We start from the raw sequence: 19306 nt of genomic DNA, 5'->3' as shown, positions 1-19306 counted from the left end.
AATTACTTATTTATTTCACTTTGCAATAATTCCATGGGGACTTGTTTAATGCATTCGTTTCTAAATTTTCTTTCTGTTCCTTTTAATTTTCACCTCCATTGACTTGTTTGACTTGGGTTTCAGTTCTCAATATCACAGATCTTGCCAAATTTTATCCTTGGGTCTTGAAAGCAAGTTCTAAATTTTGTTCTGGTTTTGAACTTTGGTTGACCCTTTCATATGCTGGGCTCTGTTTCAGGACTTCACTTAGAGTTGCATCACTTAGGCAACTTTCAAATAATTTTGCCCAATTTAATAATGTGCAAATGCCACTTCGGTCGAGGAAGCCACTCACTAGAAAGGTGCATATAACTAGCCAATGTATTATTGTTTCTGGTTGTTACATACTACATTATGATGTAAGAATGAATTGCACTAATCTAGGAAGCTATTTCAGGATGCTGCGACTATAAATGAATGGAGGTTTTCCAAATTGAAGGAGTATAAGAATAGAAACATTGAAGTGGAAAATGAAGCTTTTGATCGATACATGCAGAACATTAGTTTACTGGAGGAGGTATTTTCTGTAAAATCTACACCAGATGGCACCACTGACCATGGAATTTCTGTATCAGATGCTGCTAGCCCTAATCTAGAAGACAATTCAAGTGTCATGGTTTCATGGCTCAAGTTGAGACTAAAATCAAATCCAACTAGAAGTGACAACTCTAGAAAGAGGATACTAGAAATTGTCGATCGGGGACTAAAGAAGCTTAATTATGTCAATGACCTAAATGATCAAAATGAACTTCCCGCAGGGTCAAAGAGGCCAAAAACTGGGCGGGCTGACAGGCTTTCAGCTTTAAGCGAGCTTATTGATAAGTTGAACAAAGCCCGAAATGAGGAGGATCTAAATTCTTGCATGGAAATGAAATCTCAGATATTTAATACTAATACAGAGACCAGCCAAGCAGAGATTGAAGAAGTTGACACATATACTGAGCAGACAGCTAAAGATGATTTGGCACCAATGCATGAATCAAATTATACTCTGCCAAAATTCTTAGGAACCACTGAAATTGATCAAGAATCCCTGAACAACATCGATGTGCATTTCTCATCCACTGTGCAGATTGAAGATTTATGATTTTAGTGCTTGTATCTTGCAAGCTGTAGTTAGGTCAAGTTTTGATTAGTTTATAGGGAAGATGAAAATTATCTGACCTGTAGTGTTATGCAGTGATATAGTGGGCTTATATTTCTGTGTTGTATCATTCCCCAGCTACCTATAAAAAGAATAGAGAAACAGAAAATTCATACTGGCAATTACTAATTTTTTTTTTGTGGATTTGACGTTGTCGATATTTTATTGCATTAATAGACAAGGAGGGGTAGTTCCCTGTTTGGCTTCAATGGATTTTATGCTCGAGATTTATGAAAACGGGGTGCTGTCATCTTTGAGGTAGGGGCTGTGATGGGATGACCTTAATGGCATCCATTTCAGTTTGAAATCAAATTGGTTTTCTCATATCCTTTTGGGCCGGAATCATGTCAGCTATTTTGAATTTTTGTCCCAAATAGCTGGCCTATACTCAACCTGCTTGTGGGTCCTTGGCATTTATCTAATACAAATTGAGCTGAATTTGCTGTTTGCTAAACAACCACTTCTTTCAGGGTGGAGTTGGATGAATCAGAGCTTATTTATTATAAAAGTTGGAAGCGACTTGTTTTGGTGGAAGCATAGAAACGCTCCCCGAATCATAAATTGGAGGATTCAATTATTGTTGCAAATAAGTATTGGGATCAGTCTGAAGGCCAAGCACAGGTTCCATTAATTGGTCAATCTGTATGGCCGCTGCCCCCCAAAAAAGTTTCTATATACTTGACTTTTCCAAATCTGACTTTCAAAGGCCAGCTGAAGCCTGAAGGCGATGACCCTAAAAATCCAAAATTACAATTAAAGAAGAAAAAAAATCTGCCTAGGGCAGTCTCTTTGGGCTAAGAAAGTGGGTCAATGACCCGAATGAGACTTCCAAGCAGGCCATTCACATGCCCACATAAAAGTATTCTATTATAATTTGGAGTTGATATCTTGTATTCTCAAGAATCTCAACCTTGAAGAAATCCCAAACTGGAATATGTGGTTTTCAAGTGATATCATGTCCTTAATGTCACTGAAAGCCTCCTCCATAAACTATGTCTTTTTCTGAGGGTCATAATATAGGGCTGGCTTGGATGACCATGGAAATGGAATCATTCTGTTTTATTTTCCATGGCATTTTCTATGCACGAAACCACCTTCTGAAATTGAAACTTTACCAAAAGGGGAGGCCATCAGCATATCGGATAATAAGATGCTGAAATGATATCATTTCATTGAATCCTAAAAATGCCTCTCCACATGCAGCCAAGATAAGGCTCATGTGTGGACTGATATGAAAAACAAAATGAGGAAATTTTCAACAACCAACCAGCTCCCCATTCATTATTTGTCTTTGAATCAAAGTCATTTTAGTTGCAGATGGATTGCTGGTGCCTTCATAAAAGGAATCCTAAATGGTTTCTAAAGGCACATACCATTATGACAGAGAAGTTCCATCTTTCTCATATATATATAATTTTTTTTTTCTTTAGGCTTTGAACCCACCAAAAGAAATGGAAAATCTTTCTGAATTTTTCCTCAAAGCTCCTTTTAACACATTAAGCTTTGTGGGTTTGTTAATGGGTGAGTGCTTTTCTTGCTTTATTCTCCTATATACTTCCCAACCCACAACACCTTTCTTGGTGGACAACTATCTTTCTAGGCCATTTTCCCTTGAAACAAGGCTGTCAATACTTCCAATTTCAATGGCTCTACTCATCTCAACATCACCTTTTCAAGTCCCTTTTGTATTTTTATCAACCCCATTATCATAGCCAGTGCTCTCAACCTTATTGATCTTAATCATGATTCTTTCTTATTGATCTTGATTCATTACAGACTCAATTATTAACCCACCCAAAAAAAACAAGAGAGAATAAACTATTGAAAAGAAACAAAATTGGGTGAGCATATTGGCAAAGAAGACTCTGATAATGTAAAGGACAACTCTCAATATTTTCCAGGAAAGAAGTGGCTGCCTAAGGAAGAAATACCCCATAAAAGTGGGTATTTTCACTTGGATTATTAGAGAAACCCCAAATTTCAAGTCAAGTATGATCATTTGGCAGGTAAAAGAATATGGGCTCTTTCCCTGATTCTGACTCCTATCCAACCATGCCACAATCAATACTAAAATTAATGACATGAACCCATCACACTCTAGCTAGGACTTCATTCTCACATGCTCTCCATCTGTATTCTTTCTCGATACTAATCAAGTAGATTAATTTAAGGAAAGCCACACGAAGACAGGAAGATGAACTATAATTATGTTGGCCCAATGAATTAAATAAAAAGCTGTAAGAAATATCACATGCAAGGCAATGGTGATTTCCATGCCCATTATTTATAAATTAAAATTAAAGTATAATTTTTTCACAAATAACTATTAGGAAAGTTGGGGAGGAAGCATCATCCTATGTGTGCTGTTTGGTAGGTTCTCTTTGTGAAAAGTCTTTCCATGTGTATGTGCAGCCAAGAATCATGGTCTCTCTATAATTGTGTACTATTACTGTTGGGGCAATGAGGCGATGCCCTTTGCCCATTTGTTGATGGGTTTTGAACTTTGCATCTAAAGCTTTTTTACATGCTTTGTCAAGTACCTCAGGGCCACATGCCCCTTCACTATTCTAAACCTTCTTGTGTTTGGTTGATTCACTCGGTTTCTTCACTTGCACTACTTTCCCAAAAAACCCCATTTCATTGTTTCATCATCTATGCTAAGTTTTTTTAAATGCCCATCTCTTGTATGCTGTGAGTTGGTTAGTCTTTGACCATGATGTAGCCCCAAATCATCATACATATGAAGGTTGCTTGGCCAATTTTATTACTCGGAATGACTTGTTATATTGGTTTCAGTCTGTTTGGCAGGCTCTCTGGTTGAATGATATTTTGCTTAGACCAACCTCCTAATCTAGTCTTAGTCATCTAATATTTGGACGGCGTGCAATGACCTAAAGAATGACATATTAGGAATAGTTGGGAGGGCAGATTGTTGATGATCAACACTCTGGGTCCCCACAAGGCATTAAAATCCCTGAATACCTGCAATTTGTCCTTCCCAAAACATGACCAAATATATATTCCAATGTAAGTGGCTTATCCCTAAGTTCAAGAAATGTCATTTGATTAATATTTAAACTTAACAAACAAGGCGAAAGAAGATGTGATCATGGGATGGGGTCAAGGGAGGCAGGTGGAACTATATGTATGCGTTCCAAATTACGTGTTGCGTCGTGCTTTGTAAGGCATTTGGGACAATAATCCAAACAAGAAACTCCAAACCCCACTTAAGGGTTCCACAAAGGTGCCAGTATCGCGCATCGATCAACCTCATTAGATTAGCATATAGTATAATAATAATAATAATCACCATCATGAATGTGGCATATGAATTCCAAGCTTTGTTACTTATCTCCATACTTAACTTTTTCTCCAAATGGGCTCTCCTTGATGAGTTACTTTTATTGAGAGCAACAGTCTAGGATAGAGATTTGATTTCAACTTTTGCTTAATATTCAAACTTTGAACCTCCACAAGGAACAAGGCCTGCCTGCCTCTCTTTCTCCAAAGATAAATTAAAAACATTATACAAAGACAGTGATTTAAGCACCAACTTTTCTTAGTCATTTACTCCCACAAATATATATGCATATATATATATATATTAGGGTCAATAATGAATAGAAATTAGTGGGTTTTCATTGAGACATACACAAAGGGAATCATATGCAAGTGGGAGGAGGAAGGGGTTTGGGCAAAGTACAAAGGAGTTGTGGGAGTGGGAGAGGGTGAGATTGCACATAGATACTAGTGTATCCTCCTTGGAACAACATGCAATAAGTGATTGTTTGTCGGCATTTACTATATGTAATAATACTCAATATCAATCTCCTACCATTCCTCCCTTTTTTTACTTGGAAATTTTTTCCTAGTCCCATCATCTTGACTTGGATAAAAAGAAGCTTTAAATCATTCCTCTTCCTATAATCAACATCTTCATCTACTACTTACAACATGTAAATCAGGTTTAATTATTAACCCCTTTGTTGTTTTTCTACTATTCATAATTGAATTTTAAAAATAAAAGAAAAAGGAAAAAAAGAAAGAAAGAAAGAAAGTGTGCTTGGTTTTATCAAGAAGGGTTGTTGGCCATTATAAAGACTTTGATTATGACTAGGTACAACCCTTTTCTTCAATTACCTCTTCTGAGGGTTATCACATAAAATCCTAAGTTATTATTAATCCTATTCAACTATTTTGAAAGATATTTCAGAGTTCATCATTTTATAATTTGTCCAATCAATTTCTCCCAACCCACCAAATCAAACTGTAAAAAATCACACATGAAATTAATTTAACCGTAATAATGAAATTTGACTTATAATTATCTCCCATCATATTCAAAACTTGAAGGAAAATCAAGAAAATTTTCTTTCTCAATTTTCCCACATACCATGCCAAAAAGAGAAAACACAGTGGGCCAACTGAAATATAATGGCTGAAATGGGAGTCCCCCATATGTGTACATCATGTATATCCAAGAGATCTGACCCCCACCTAATCAACTTGAAAGAATCAAAAGATTTTTTTATTTTTTTTCCAATGCTCACCTTCCTCTCGCCAAGTCTCTTTCTTCTTCTTCCTTTTACTTTAATTTTTAAAATTATAAAAATAAAAAATAAAAATATATTCTGAGAACCCACCTTCCAATTTTGGTTGATGACATGATGAAGGATGGAAACAAAGCCAAATCCTCCATAATATCAACAAAAAAAAAAAGAGAGTGAGAGAGAGAGAGAGAAATTTTACATTGCAAGAATGTAATTTACCAAGACAGAAGTGGATCCATGTGTACTAGATTTTGTACTGATACTTGGTGTGTGCAATCTTATGTGTCCCAGGTCACATGTACAGCACATGACATGCCTGTTCTCGAGTGTAACCTAATCCATAATTATTCTATAAGATATGCGACATATATGCATGTACATTTGGCAAGCATTGTGGCCATCATGCTAAGAAGACAATTAAGGCTCGATTTTAATATAAATATATATATCATATATGGGGTTGTGGATCAAACTTTATATATTCTACCTCTACATCATATAATTTCCTCCACATAGGGTCTCATCAGTGGACCTAGACTCATTCATTTTGATTCTTTTGAATACCAGAGATTTTAATTAGAAGTTGATTATTAGGATCAAATTATGAAAAATGATACATGGAAGCACATGAGTTTGACAAGACAAGTCTTAATTTTGTGGACCCAGTGCTTGAGGTCCAAACCCTAGTACTGATAGGCAATGGGCCGGGTCCTTGGTTTATTGGGTGGGTGGTGTATTTTCTTACTTTGTGTATAGTAAGGTTTGCTTATCGATGATGATGAATTTTACTTTGAAAGGGTCAAAAAAGTTTCATAACTTGGTTAATGATAATGATTATGGTTGCAGAAACAAACTTAAGGAAAATTTAAAAGGGGATAAGAGAGAGAGAGAGAGAGAGAGATTGAAAACACAAGGGCGGAGAAAGGAAGGGAAGCATGTGATGGGAAGTTGGAAAAGATTCAAAAGAATTGGATTGGAAAACCAAAGAAAGATGAAACATGAGAACCCATTTAATAAATACCCCTGAAGTAGGAAGATTGGAAAAGATTATAATAAAGCTAAGCCTGCCATCTGCATCCTTCCCATCGTTGTTTTTTTTATTTTTTTTTATTTTTATGGTGTCTGGATATTTTTTACTAAGGTAGGTGGGAGGAGAGAGAAGTGATTTGAAATGGGGATATGTGCCAAAGAAGACTGGAGAGGCATGAATGATAGCAAAGAAAGAGAGATGAAGACTCTTCTCAAAGAGAGGGAAACAAGGCAACGTGGAGGCAAAGGAAAGGGAAAAAAAAATACTGACACCATATGCTTTGAGAGTGAAGAGAGGAGGAGGAGGAGGAGGAAGGGGGTTGGGGGTTGTACTAAGCAAAGACTTTGTTAATAATGTTGGTTGAGGGAGGCCATATGTGTTTGAATGAATTGACCCAACCATCTCCCATTCCCCACCCCCTACTCTCCCTCTCATCACCTCTATCTCATCTCATCTCATCTCCTCTCCTTTGGCTATCTTCCAAGCTAGTCCCCAACCCCCAATAAAACAGACTTTAAGAAACTCTAAAGTCTTTCCTCTCTTTTAATATTTGAACTTTCTCCATTCTATGAGGCCCATGATGGCAAAATTGATATATTCATTTTCATTTCATATCGGGTTTTTTTTTTTTTTTTTCAAGAAAAGGTAAAATTGAATGAGTATTTCACTTACAGTAATTAAAAGTGTTTTTTATTCCATCTGTTTGCATGGAGAGGAGTAATTGGGTGTGGATCCACTAGGAAATTCCCACTACGGTGGAATATGGTCTCCCACTTTCTCTTCCAGCATCTTCCATGCTTTGTGATACCTTATAGCTTTGAGGATTCTAACATAGTAATTTTCTTCCAATATAGGTTTGCCTAAGAGAAAATCTGAAAGGAAAGTCTAATGAATCCACTGTTCCAAACAGTAGTGCTGTTGAATTATTTGATGCTAAACAAGAAAGATGGGACACAGATATGTCCTTGCCACTGCTACTCCATGCGCCATACTGCTCACCAAATCAATGTTTAAAGGCTGTTAAAGGTGGCAACTGCTCTACATCTTTGACTCCCCTGCCTTTTCAAACACAAGATTCATCAATCTTTCCATCCAGGTTTTTGCTTTGATTCTTGACAAAATATATGGGGAACAGTATTTTATACAATGAAAAGTCTAGGGTTTTTGAAACTTATGGAGAGAGTGAAGAGACAGCCACATAAACAGCTGACCCAATTAATGAAACTCAGGGTTCTTTAATATGCACCAAGCTGAGCGAGCTCAGAATGTTCCCAAGCGATTCACTGAGTTTAGATGTTTCCTTGGGAGATGGGTTTCACCCATTTCTTGGATTCAATTCCATTTGGTGACCAAAAAACAAACCAGAAATTAAATAAAAAAATAAAAAATGAGTGGGCATGATGAGTCAAATTTGGGTGGATCAGCATTGAAAAAGAAATGGCAGATGATAACCATAATGTCGTTGAAACTCCTTTTTCCCAAACTACATAGAAGTTGTGTTGGGCAATACTTTTCTTTTTTATTTATTATTTATTTGTATGATAATTGATGAAATTTCCTGTATATTAAAAGGAGTTTTCAAATTCAAAGTGCAACCCCACATTGCACAAGCTGTGTGCAATCTACCTGTTTTAATGTCATGATTTTCATCACCCCTATGCCGAGAAAAAAGAAAAAGAAAAGTTTTTTTTTCCCCCAGAAAATGACCTGAACCAAACGCCTTACTCTTACCTCCATGAAAGTGACGGGGCAATTTGAATACAAACCCTACAAATGAAGCCAAAACCCATGAAAAAAGGGCCTATTCCACAACACAGAGAAAAGATATAGAAAAGAAAAAGACCCAAGAAGAATCAAATAAACGAAACAAAAACAAAAAAATGAAGATATGGGGGTGAAGGATAGAGCTTTTTCTTGGGGGATTTTCACTTTATAGCCACCATGTCCCCAGAAAGAAGAAAAGAAAAAAGATGCCAATATTTGATTTCTTATAGCAGGAGGATGGTGGGAGTGTTGTTTGTTTGCAAGCTTTGTTGGATTCTAACAAGAAAAAAGGCTGTGAGAATCAGTGATGATAGAGAGAGGTAGAGAGGTTCTCTCTCTTTTGTAATTGTATGTGCTTGTGTGCATGTCTGACGCGTGAATGTTATTAATGCGTCTCGTTTTCCCAGAAAATAATATCACAAAAATATTCACGCATTTTCACACATCCCTTCTGGTTGTTGTTGTTGTGGCTATTATTATTGAGGAGGTTGCTGTGTTGTCGAAGTTATAGGGCATTCTCGGAATCAAATCATCCATTTCCCCCCACACCTTCAATCACATTCTCACCAACTTGGTGTGGGGTGGGAGGCAAAGCCAGAATCATGCCATTTCACTTTGTTATCTCCACAGTCCTCTATGTCTCTACTCTACCCACTTTGTATTTTCCAAATTTAAAAATTAAAAAAAAAAAATGAAGAAGTTTCCTTGGAGCTTTCATGGTTGAATTCATCACAAGGGTTGGGTGGAGAAGGGTTAAAACACAAAGGTTTTATGTGGCTAATGAGAAGGGTTGATTTTTTGGTACCACTTTACCATATGTATGTAGGAATAAATGTAGTGGAGCAAATGAAGGTAAGATTGAGAATGATCACAAATGTGGGAACCAATAATTTTACACAAGGTTGACCATTTTGGTGGTTTGAAATTTTCTGAGTGTGCATGTTTTGAATTTTCTCCATGGATGTTTACAATTATATATAAAATGGTGATCTACCACCCCCAACCCAAAAAAACGACCACAAATTGGTGAGGTCAGAGGTGGTCAGGCTTGCTTATTGGAATAATTTGAATACCAAATTTTCAAAGCATTTAGTGGGGTTTTGCTTTAGGTAGCTACCACTTTTATGGTAATTCTCCTATTAAAACGCCATCATAACCATTGACAAGAGCACCTCCGATCTCAATAGAATTAGGGCATCCGTTTCCAAAATTACCCTTCTTTGATTGACCCAAAGCCATAGTTCTAGAGGGGGCAGTATGGTCATTTTAAAATACAGAATATCTTCTCTGCCGAAAGAGGAGGTGCTAAAATCAATGACTCCTCCCCCCTCCCCCTCCATTTGAAAAAAGAGAAGGGAAAAACCAAGGGAGAAGAGGAAGAAGCCATAGGCCATTTGAAATAATTATATTCCTTTGGCACCGTTGAAAGAGAAGAGAAGCTTCTCTTGTTTGCATCCAAAGTCAATTATATAGTGCCAATAAGCAGTGATTCCAAGCAAATGCCAACCCCATCACTATGCCTTGATTCCCCCATTTTAATCCTTTTGGCCTCACCTCATGGTCCCCATGATCATGAAATTTTCATATAGACAATCTCTGTGTCCACCTTCCCCGTTGAATTGGCCAATTTTTTTGGCTTATAAGTGTGGACATGCCTCTCTTGGGTCGTGGCTCGTGGCTCATGGCTCCACGCATCCACAAACCTTATCATATGGGCTGCCTTCGCATCATCCTCTTGGTTCCTCATCATCTCTTCCATTATATAAGCTCAAATCGCTTTCTTTATACGTATCTCCCTAAACATATATTCTTGTTTGCTCATTGAGAGCCATTCAAAATTAGATAACAAAATTTTTTTGATATGTATACTTTGTTTATGTTGGACCTACAATTCAATCAAAGTTTATTCATGACAAAGCTATCAAATATATAAAAATGGTATTTAAAGTAGATGATCTATGTTGATCTTTGTTTCATGTTAATCTTAATTTAATACGATACTGATCGACCTTATTTATTCATAATATGAATTGTGATTATAATTTGATACGTGCAAGCCTTAAAATTGTTGAAACTAGCACATTTATATTATTTTTTTATTTAAACAATATTTCTTTATATTCATATTATTTTATTTTAAAATAGTAAAAGAACTCCTTTAAATGTTTTTTTTTTTTTTGATTTTTTGTTAAAAGCAATTTGTTTTCAAACTTTACATTGTTTGTTTTTTCTAATTTTTCTATTATAAATTTTCGATTAAATGATTAATAGAAATAAAATATTATAAAAATAAATATCTTAATATTAGAATTAAATGAAAAAGGCAAACCTCACATAAGATATAAATAATAAATTTTTTATCAATTTAAGGGTTCGGATTATTTAAGCTTTTCAAATTTTTTTTCTAAATATTGGTGCCATTTTTAAAATTCTTAACAATACCAAAATGCATCAAATTATGCAACAACACTAAAAGGCTTCCATAATTATATTTTCCTGTTAAGATGACAAAGTCTTTCAACATGATGGCATAATTTTTATTCACAAAATACAGAGAGTATAAATTAAACTATACAAAGGGGTAATTAAAATCAATCATGACAAGTTGGAATGAATTAAAGATGTGGGAATTATTGTGTGGTAAGTTTTCACAAGTTTGAAAATGAAAATCACATTGGTCTAGGTCTTATTCTAATAGCCCAAGGGTCAACCAAGTTAATATGCAATCTACTTTTATGTTTTTCCAATAACTAGATGAGCTTTTAGTCCTTGTTTGGATGGAATCTAGAGCGTATGTAAGACCAACACAAATCCATCTACTTTCTACTTTTTCATTCATGAGACCAATTCTTGAGAATAGTGACATTAAAAATGAAATCCCAATTCCCAAAAATAGACCAACCCATTACAGATCTAATACTATGGCATGATGGGGAAAATGGAGAAGACAAAAGGAGCCCACTGCTTGATGTTAATGCAAAGATAAATGAACAAAATATTTTTTTTATTTTTTGTGGTGGAAGGGAAGGGGGATTGTTGGTCAAAGTGGGTGAAAAACAGAAGGCTTAAACAACAAGGGATGCCCCATTTGAGGGAAATGGGAAGTGCCCATATCAGTAGGCTTATACGTATATGGAATCATGATAAATGGAAAGAGAGGTGAGTGGTGACACATACTCAAATCTTGTATACAGTTATGCTGATGTGATTGGTGTAGCACTCTCAATTTATGACTATCATACCTCTGCTATACTCCCTTTGATTAGGGGACCACTCTTTCTTGTATTTATTGTCTTTTTTTTTTTCTTCTTAACCCCTCCACCTTTCAATTTTTCTTTCTTGTGTTTCCTCTTTTTCAGCTTCTGTGAAAACCTCTTTTGAGAGCTAGTATAGAAATGATTTGGGTAGATGGTTCAAAGTTTGAAGGGAAACTAAACTTAATTTAGAGAAAGGAGGATGATGAAGGAAAGAATTAGGAGTTAGACAATAGACAGATACCAAATTTCACAAAAGGGGGAAAATGATATAAAAGCGAAACCAAAAAATGGGCCCTGAAGATGGCTCCAAAGGGGTGTGCCCACAAGGAATAAGGGTGGGGGTTGGGGTTGCAGTGAGCTTTGATTCTTTGCAGCAAAATACAAGACCCACCACCACCCACACTCTCATGTTGCTTCTCCAATACCTCTTTCTTTCTTTTTCTTTTTCTTTTTTTTCTAACTTCGTGGCACTGCCATTATCATCATCGTCATCAGAAGAAGAGATGCCAAAGTACTTGCAATGCCTCATAAATTATAACACCACTGCCCACCTTCCTTCAGCCTTCAACTGACATTTTTCATAAATAAGAATCTCCACCTACCTTCCTCTCTTTCCTTTGTTTTTCACACTTTTACCGTTCCCCAATGCTTCTCAAAGACCCTATATGTATGTACACGCATGGATGATCATTCAAGAGTTCTCCTAAAAATTAAAATAAATTTCTGCACTAACTTGCCAATTTATTAGTACAAAGCACATTTGGTTTTTTTTTCTCAATTATTGCATATTCAAATTGCTTATACAACTAATTTTAGGTTGAATGAGTTTAAAGTTTCAATAATCTTATTATACCATACTCAGTGATCGATATAATATACATGTACCGATCATACCTTAATGATCAAATCTTTAATTATTTTTAATTAAATATATTAATTTTGAATTTTACAAATTTGGGTCTTTATTTTATGTTTATTTTCAAACATGTGTATCAAAACACATTTTTTTCTCTAAAGATAATTAAATAAAATAATAATAATAAATCATTTGTTTATATTAGTTTCATTAGAAAAGAGGATTGAACTCTTTAAGCAATAGAAACTCTTATCGCTATTACATAAAGCTTTCCCACAATAGAATTGTGTGAAGTGAAAGCTTAACAACAAGTCCATTAAGAATAAAAAATCAAAATTATTTTTATTAATGTGTTTTAATCACAACTGGAATGACTTTTGTATTAATTTCAAACGAAATAGTAAAAATATATATTTTAAAATGATCAAGTAGGGAAGAAGGGTATTAAGTGTTATAAGCACTATAATAAAGGCTATTATACTGCCCATGTGAATATTAGTAATCTTAATTCCATCTGTGTTGAATTTAATCATGTTTGCTAGTACTCCTTATGTCATTCCTTTTGTTTTTCTCACCCTAAAATAAAAAGTAATGATAATATAAAAGACGAAAAAGGCCAATGAATGGAATGATGTGATTATTCAGCTAATACAAATGAATTGATAAAGATGAAAGTTTGAAGGATTCTTAATATTGTTTTAGGTGATTGTTGATTATGTTGTCATAAGTTAAAAAATGTAGATCATCACTAGTTGCCCCTGTTGCTTTGTTTGTTAACCCCTATCACCTCCATGAAAGATAAGATAAGATAGCATATTATATATTATATTTCACATTATATTACTTAGTAGCATCTTCACCAAATCCATGCTCTTGGTGCCTCTTGTTAGACTACTTTTTGCAAGGAATGCTAATTTTTCCAAAATACTAATTAGCATAAATTTTAAATAAAAATTAAAAAAATAGTAAAAGGGTTTTTTTGAAATGGATATTAAAAAGGGGGTAAGAGGGGGAAAAAAGAGATGATGGATGGTTGGAGCAATTGTGGGAGGTGATTGGGGAAGGTTGGGAGTGGTTTTGGTGTGAGGAAAGGAATGCATAGTGGGTGGAATGTAGGGGAGCGGTGGAGGTGAGAAATGAGGATGGTGCCATGTTTGAAGAAGAAAACAAAGGGCGAGAGGCAAAATTGAGTGTAAAGAAAAGAAAAGAAAGACAAGAAAAGAAAGAAAAGGAAAGGGAAGGAAAACCCAAGAAAATGAAAAGGGGGTTTTGGGAGTGTGTGGGTCAAGGAAATGGATGGGGAATGGTTGGATTGGGATTAAAGAAATGTCTCAAGTAAAGTGGGTGTATTTTCAACCCCAACCAAATGCACACTTCTAGGAAATGATGACTCACATTACATCTCAATAAATAGTCTTACCATATATTGTTTCAAATTAAAGAAAAATTAATTTACTTTGATTAATCGATTTTGGAGAATTGAGAACTAAGATGAGTTAGTGGGTCTTCTTTTTTTGGGTTGGGGTGGTTTCATAACCCAAATTTTGAGATACTAGGTTGCTTGCTTCAAAACTATAATTATTATTATTGAAATCATGAAAATTTTAATTTAAAAACACATTTTAATAGATTTAGAGGTTAAAGTAGTGATTCTTTTAATTATGAATTTTAAAAAACTTCTATCGAGAGGTATCGAAATTCAAAATTTTGAAAAAAAATACAAATAAATATCATCAAGTACACTAAATCTAGAACTCGACAAACCCATTTAAATGCATGGTAATAAACAATTATAAAAAATTAAAAATTTCAAAGGCTTCCCCTAAGTTCCCATTGCCCCAAGCATAAGTTCCTTACATAGTTTCAAGGAGACAAAACCAAAAGAAGAATCAAAATACATCTAAAATAACAGCTCAATCTTCTAAAACTTGAGCTGTAAATTAAATTAAAGCATTCTCACTAGCTTAAACCATTTGATTCTCATTTGGTATCGGTTAAATCAATGTTCATATGTTCTATACTCATGAACATACTTGTATAATGATATTTCAAATATTGAAATATCATTAAAATATACAGGAGGAAAAGTAAAAGATAATGAGGGTCCAGGTCTTTGTTGATGGATTAGCAAACCAAGTAAAAGAGACAAAGGTGGTTCCCTTTTAACTATCTACATACAAAGCCACTATATAAATAAAAAAAAGAAGAAAAGAAAAGAAGGGAGAGAAATGAAAGGGAGAAGAAAACAATGGAGCAGTGAGTTGGGTGGGGAGAGGGGAGATTGCCGTGAGGGAGTAGAAATGCTAATTGAGAGAGAGAGAGAGAGAGAGAGAGAGAGAGAGAGAGATTTGATAAAGAAGAAGAAGCCGACCCTTTGGCTTTGGTGGGTCCTGAGCAAAGACAAATTGCGTGATGCCATTCCAAGAACTCTCTTTCACATTTCCTTCTCTCTTTCTTTGTCACCCCCATTAATTAAAGTTCAAAATCCTTCTTGGTCTTGGGGAGGATTACCATTACCAAACTTAACTTTTTCTTGTGACATCCACTCCTTTTTTATTTTTTTTCCTCTTTTTTTTTCTCTATTTTTCATTAGATTTCTTTAATCCTTGTGAATTGAATTTTGGTGATGGCGTCAATCTCAATGTCATCAACCAACCTAATAATGTGTATTGAGAGGTGGGCTGTATCCAAGCTCAGTTGATCTCATCAATACAATAATCTTGGTTATGGGATTTGACTTATTAATTTTAGCCATCAAAGTAACCCCAAATGCTTTCATATTAAGTTTCATTGCTTCATATATTATTTCTCTGCTTGTGCATTAATTAGTATATAAATAGTCTTATGTAATTGCATGATCAAGACTAATTATTATCCACCCATAGAGAATATCCATAGGTTTAATTTATCATGTATTTGAATTCCAACCCATGATTTGGATTTAAGAAAAAAGGGAAGGGCTAATGAGGGGACGAAAGAAGTGAAGACTCCCAACCACAAAACAGAGGAGAGGGAGTATGAGGTTGGAATGAAGGTGAAATGGGGTAACTCAAAAGGAGAAGAAAAGAAGAAAAAAGACAGAGAAGGGAGATGTAACTAAAACGGTTCAAAATTTGAAAATGTCTTGAATCTTGAAATAGGGGTCCTCAAATAAAGGGTGCTACAAATGTCAATTGACATGGTCATGAGGTGAGGGAAGGCGTTTTGATCAAACTACTTACAAAAGGAGGTGGGGGGCGGGGGGGCTTGTGGGTTGTGAGAAGGAAAAGAGAAATCAACCAACAACCATGCAATTAGGTCGGAGGTGTTCTGATAATCCCTTCTCTCTGTCTATTCTTTATTTTCTAAGATAAGGAATTCTCTACCCAACCAAACATTGCTCTTCACACTTTGAATCTTCAATCCCAAGTTTATTTCTCTCTTTTTCCTTTTTTTTTTTTTGAATTTTACTAAAAAAATATTTTTGAAACTAAATGCCCTCCCCATATTTAAAGCTAAATTGAATTTGTGTGGAAGAAGATTTGCATAATCCCAACTGTATAAATAATTCAATCTATGGGTCTTTGATTTAACCCTCACACAATTAATGTGACCAACTAAACCCCAAAAAAAAATTGAAAAAGGCATTCCAATGGGTAATTAAGACCCCACTTTTCTCCTTTTTCAACCATCATTTTAATAGAATCATAATTGTTTTTCCACCCAAGACTTAGCTCCTAATTTGTCTGGGTGTTTTTTCTTACTTAAATATCTAAAAAAGGAAAATTAAATAAGGGGGTATATGAAAAAGAGAGAGAGAGAGAGAGAGAGAGAGAGGGAGGGGGGGAGAGAGCTGGCGAGAGACGCATGGGCCATGTACAAACAATTCCAGCGGCAGCGGTAGCGGCAGGGAGACCTGCACTCCCTCAACAACAACTTCTACTACATCATCCCCACCTCCTCCACCCACTATTATTCAATTTTTCTCTCTTTTTTTTTTCTTTTATTAGTTTTAAATAATTAATAATTTGATTTATTTGGTAAATAATTTAATTAATTAATGGATTGAATTTAAATGCCATGTTTAAAATAACCCCAAAACTCCCTCGTCAACAGGGCGAGAAAGCAAAAGAGGAGAGAGAATATATATATATATAAAAGGGAGGGGGAGGGGGTGTCTCTCTTGGACTGATTCGTTTCAATCGCATCTGTTCTCTCTCTTCCTCTCTAAAGAAAACACACTACAAAGCAAGGCATGGGAAACAAGGCAAACCCAAATTAAGGAGAGAAGCAAAACAAATAAAGTAGGTGAAAACAAAGTGGAGAGATGAGAAGGGTCATGGTGGCCTCTCAACAGACATAATTCATTTACTACTCTCTCTGTCTCTCTCTCTCTCTAGAAAACTCCCCCTCTTCCTCCCCCTCTCTCTATCTATACATCTGTCTCTATTTTTTCTTTGATTTCTTTCTCTCGTTGAAGAGTCCGTCTTCTTCTCTCCTTTCATGCTTGTTATGTGCCCCTGTTAATTACTCCCCTCCGCTCCCACATTGCTCCATACCCTTTTTCTCCTCTCCCTTTATCTTCTCTTCAATCCCCATATTTCTTTCTTGTTATCCTTTTATGGCCGTTCAAGCTCAGTACCCATCCAATGTTCTTCTTCTCAACAGGTTGGTTTCACTTCGGTGCATTTATGGCTTTTTGGCTCTACCTTCGTCTTTCAATGTTCTATTTTTTTTAACGGGTTGGTGATGGTGGTGGTGATGTTTACAGAGGCGTGCAAGACGGGAAGATTGATTGCTCTTTACAACCGCAGCCGGGTGGGTTTCTGGACCAATCCCATATGTTGTTTAACAATGGAGGTGAGCTTTTTTTCTCGTTCTTTTTGTTAAATTTTATTTTGGAATGGAAACGAATGAATTAAGATATGGGTTGTGATTGGCAGTGGTGGCCAATAGCCGGAAAAGAGGAAGAGAAGTGTTTGGCAACACCAATACTGGCGGTGTAGTTGCGCCTACGGTGAATTCATTTCCGCTTCAGCCTCAGCCTTCTCAGCTGATAGACCTCTCCGTCCTCCACAATCACCAGCCAAATGTGGTGTCCACCGGCCTCCGCTTAGCCTTTGGAGAACAACACCTTCAACACCCCCAACAACAACAACAGCAGCAGCAAAATCAACAACAACAATCAGCTGTATTATCTCTATTATCAGAAGATTTCACCGCCCAAATAAAACACCAAAGGGACGAAATCGACCAGTTCCTTCGAGCCCAGGTACCGATTCTCTTTCAATTCAAATGGGTTCGTTTCAATTTTCATTTTTACGGTGCCCATCTTCAATGCAAGAGTGGAATTGTTTTGTTTTTCTTTCTTTAGGGAGAGCAGTTGAGGCGCACATTAGCGGAGAAGCGGCAGAGACACTACCGTGCCCTGCTCGGCGCGGCGGAGGAGTCTGTTGCCCGGAGGCTGCGAGAGAAGGAGGCCGAGGTGGAAAAGGCCGCCCGGTGCAACGCGGAGCTGGAGGCTCGGGCGGCCCAGCTTAGCATGGAGGCGCAAGTTTGGCAGGCAAAGGCTCGGGCACAGGAGGCGACGGCGGCCTCGCTGCAAGCACAGCTGCAGCAGGCTATGATGAGCGGAGGAGGGTGCTCACAGGATAGGCGTGGGGAGGAGGGGCTAGGATGCGCGGTGGGCGCAGAGGGTGGGGGATGCAGCGGGCAAGCGGAGGACGCTGAGTCGGCGTATATCGACCCGGAACGAGTGAAATCGTCAGGACCGATGTGCAAAGCGTGTAGGAAGAGAGTGGCGTCAGTGGTGCTGTTGCCGTGTCGGCATTTCTGCATCTGTACACAATGTGACGGCGTGGTACAAGCCTGCCCTCTTTGCCTCTCCCTCAGAGATTCCAGTGTTGAAGTCTTTCTTTCTTAAGCCCCAATCCTCAACCTCAACCCCAGGATTGCAGAAGATGGGGAAAAAAGAAAAAAGAAGAAAAAAAAAATTAAAGAAAAACAGAAAAACAAAAAATCAAATAATATGAAGTATAATAAGAAGCATATTTCCCCCCTTTTTTGAAGCTTTGTTTCCACCCACCCAAGACTGAAATTTTCTTGTTTTTGTTTTCTCTGTTTTTTTCTCCCCCTTACCCCTCTTGGAGTGGAAGTACCTAGAGGTAATGTACATGGCCACATGGGCAGTGGCATTGGTTTTTGTTCTTTCTTTTTTGAAATTTAATTCATATATAAATTCTTTTATTCGATAATCACTTCCCCTCTGTTATTTTTTTCATTCAGTTTTAGACTTTTAGTTGCATTTCATGGAAAATTTTAGCCATCAACATATTTACATAAATGCATATTGCATTATAGTTCCCTAAATGGGCTTTGTTTTAGTGCACTGATTGATTACCTGAAAAGCATTCATCACTCATTACTGTATAATTTTTGAAAGATGGAGCACAATGCTGAGGAGGGGAGTAAAGGCAGATCAAATGGAAGGCTCTCTTCTCTCCTGGTCTACCTGCAGAATCCAAACTTCCCCTCAGGTTTTTAGAGCTTTCCTTCTCTAGAATTTCATTGTAGGGCATATGTCTTTTGCCAACTTTAGTATGATTCTCCTGCATTAGAATGCTCTTAACCAGTTTAGATTCGATTTTAGAAGTTAAAGTTCCATTCAGCATGGTCCAGTAAAAGCAT

At 36.4% G+C, this 19306-nt stretch overlaps 2 protein-coding genes across 2 annotated transcripts in view; both read left to right on the top strand.

Annotated features, from left to right (window-relative positions):
• Positions 1-1392, top strand: part of LOC100243688 (uncharacterized) — a 39669-nt gene extending 38277 nt beyond the window's left edge. Inside the window, exons 4-5 of the mRNA XM_002279608.5 lie at positions 239-341; positions 437-1392. Of these exons, the coding sequence (XP_002279644.2) occupies positions 239-341; positions 437-1126 (793 nt within the window). The 3' untranslated portion in view covers positions 1127-1392. The remainder of the gene's footprint in view (positions 1-238; positions 342-436) is intronic.
• Positions 1393-16532: 15140 nt separating this feature from the next.
• On the top strand, positions 16533-18873 carry LOC100265998 (probable BOI-related E3 ubiquitin-protein ligase 2). The gene is made up of 4 exons (XM_002279630.5): positions 16533-17287; positions 17391-17479; positions 17563-17891; positions 17994-18873. Exons 1-4 carry the CDS (start codon positions 17241-17243, stop codon positions 18540-18542), a joined length of 1014 nt encoding a protein of 337 aa, XP_002279666.1. The 5' UTR covers positions 16533-17240; the 3' UTR covers positions 18543-18873.
• The last annotated feature ends 433 nt before the right edge of the window (positions 18874-19306 follow it).

Source organism: Vitis vinifera, chromosome 2 (genome assembly GCF_030704535.1).
Source record: "Vitis vinifera cultivar Pinot Noir 40024 chromosome 2, ASM3070453v1".
NCBI classification, from domain to species: domain Eukaryota; kingdom Viridiplantae; phylum Streptophyta; class Magnoliopsida; order Vitales; family Vitaceae; genus Vitis; species Vitis vinifera.
The sequence above is the reverse complement of the archived record's forward strand: the minus strand, read 5'-3'. Positions and strand labels throughout refer to the sequence as shown.

What these genes read in the sequence shown, in the direction of transcription:
- LOC100265998 (XM_002279630.5), top strand. Translation starts at nt 17,241, where the DNA reads ATGGCCGTTCAAGCTCAGTACCCATCCAATGTTCTTCTTCTCAACAG. An exon ending in AATGTTCTTCTTCTCAACAG is followed by an intron (nt 17,288 to 17,390) that starts GTTGGTTTCACT and finishes TGATGTTTACAG; the next exon opens with AGGCGTGCAAGACGGGAAGA. An exon ending in TATGTTGTTTAACAATGGAG is followed by an intron (nt 17,480 to 17,562) that starts GTGAGCTTTTTT and finishes TGTGATTGGCAG; the next exon opens with TGGTGGCCAATAGCCGGAAA.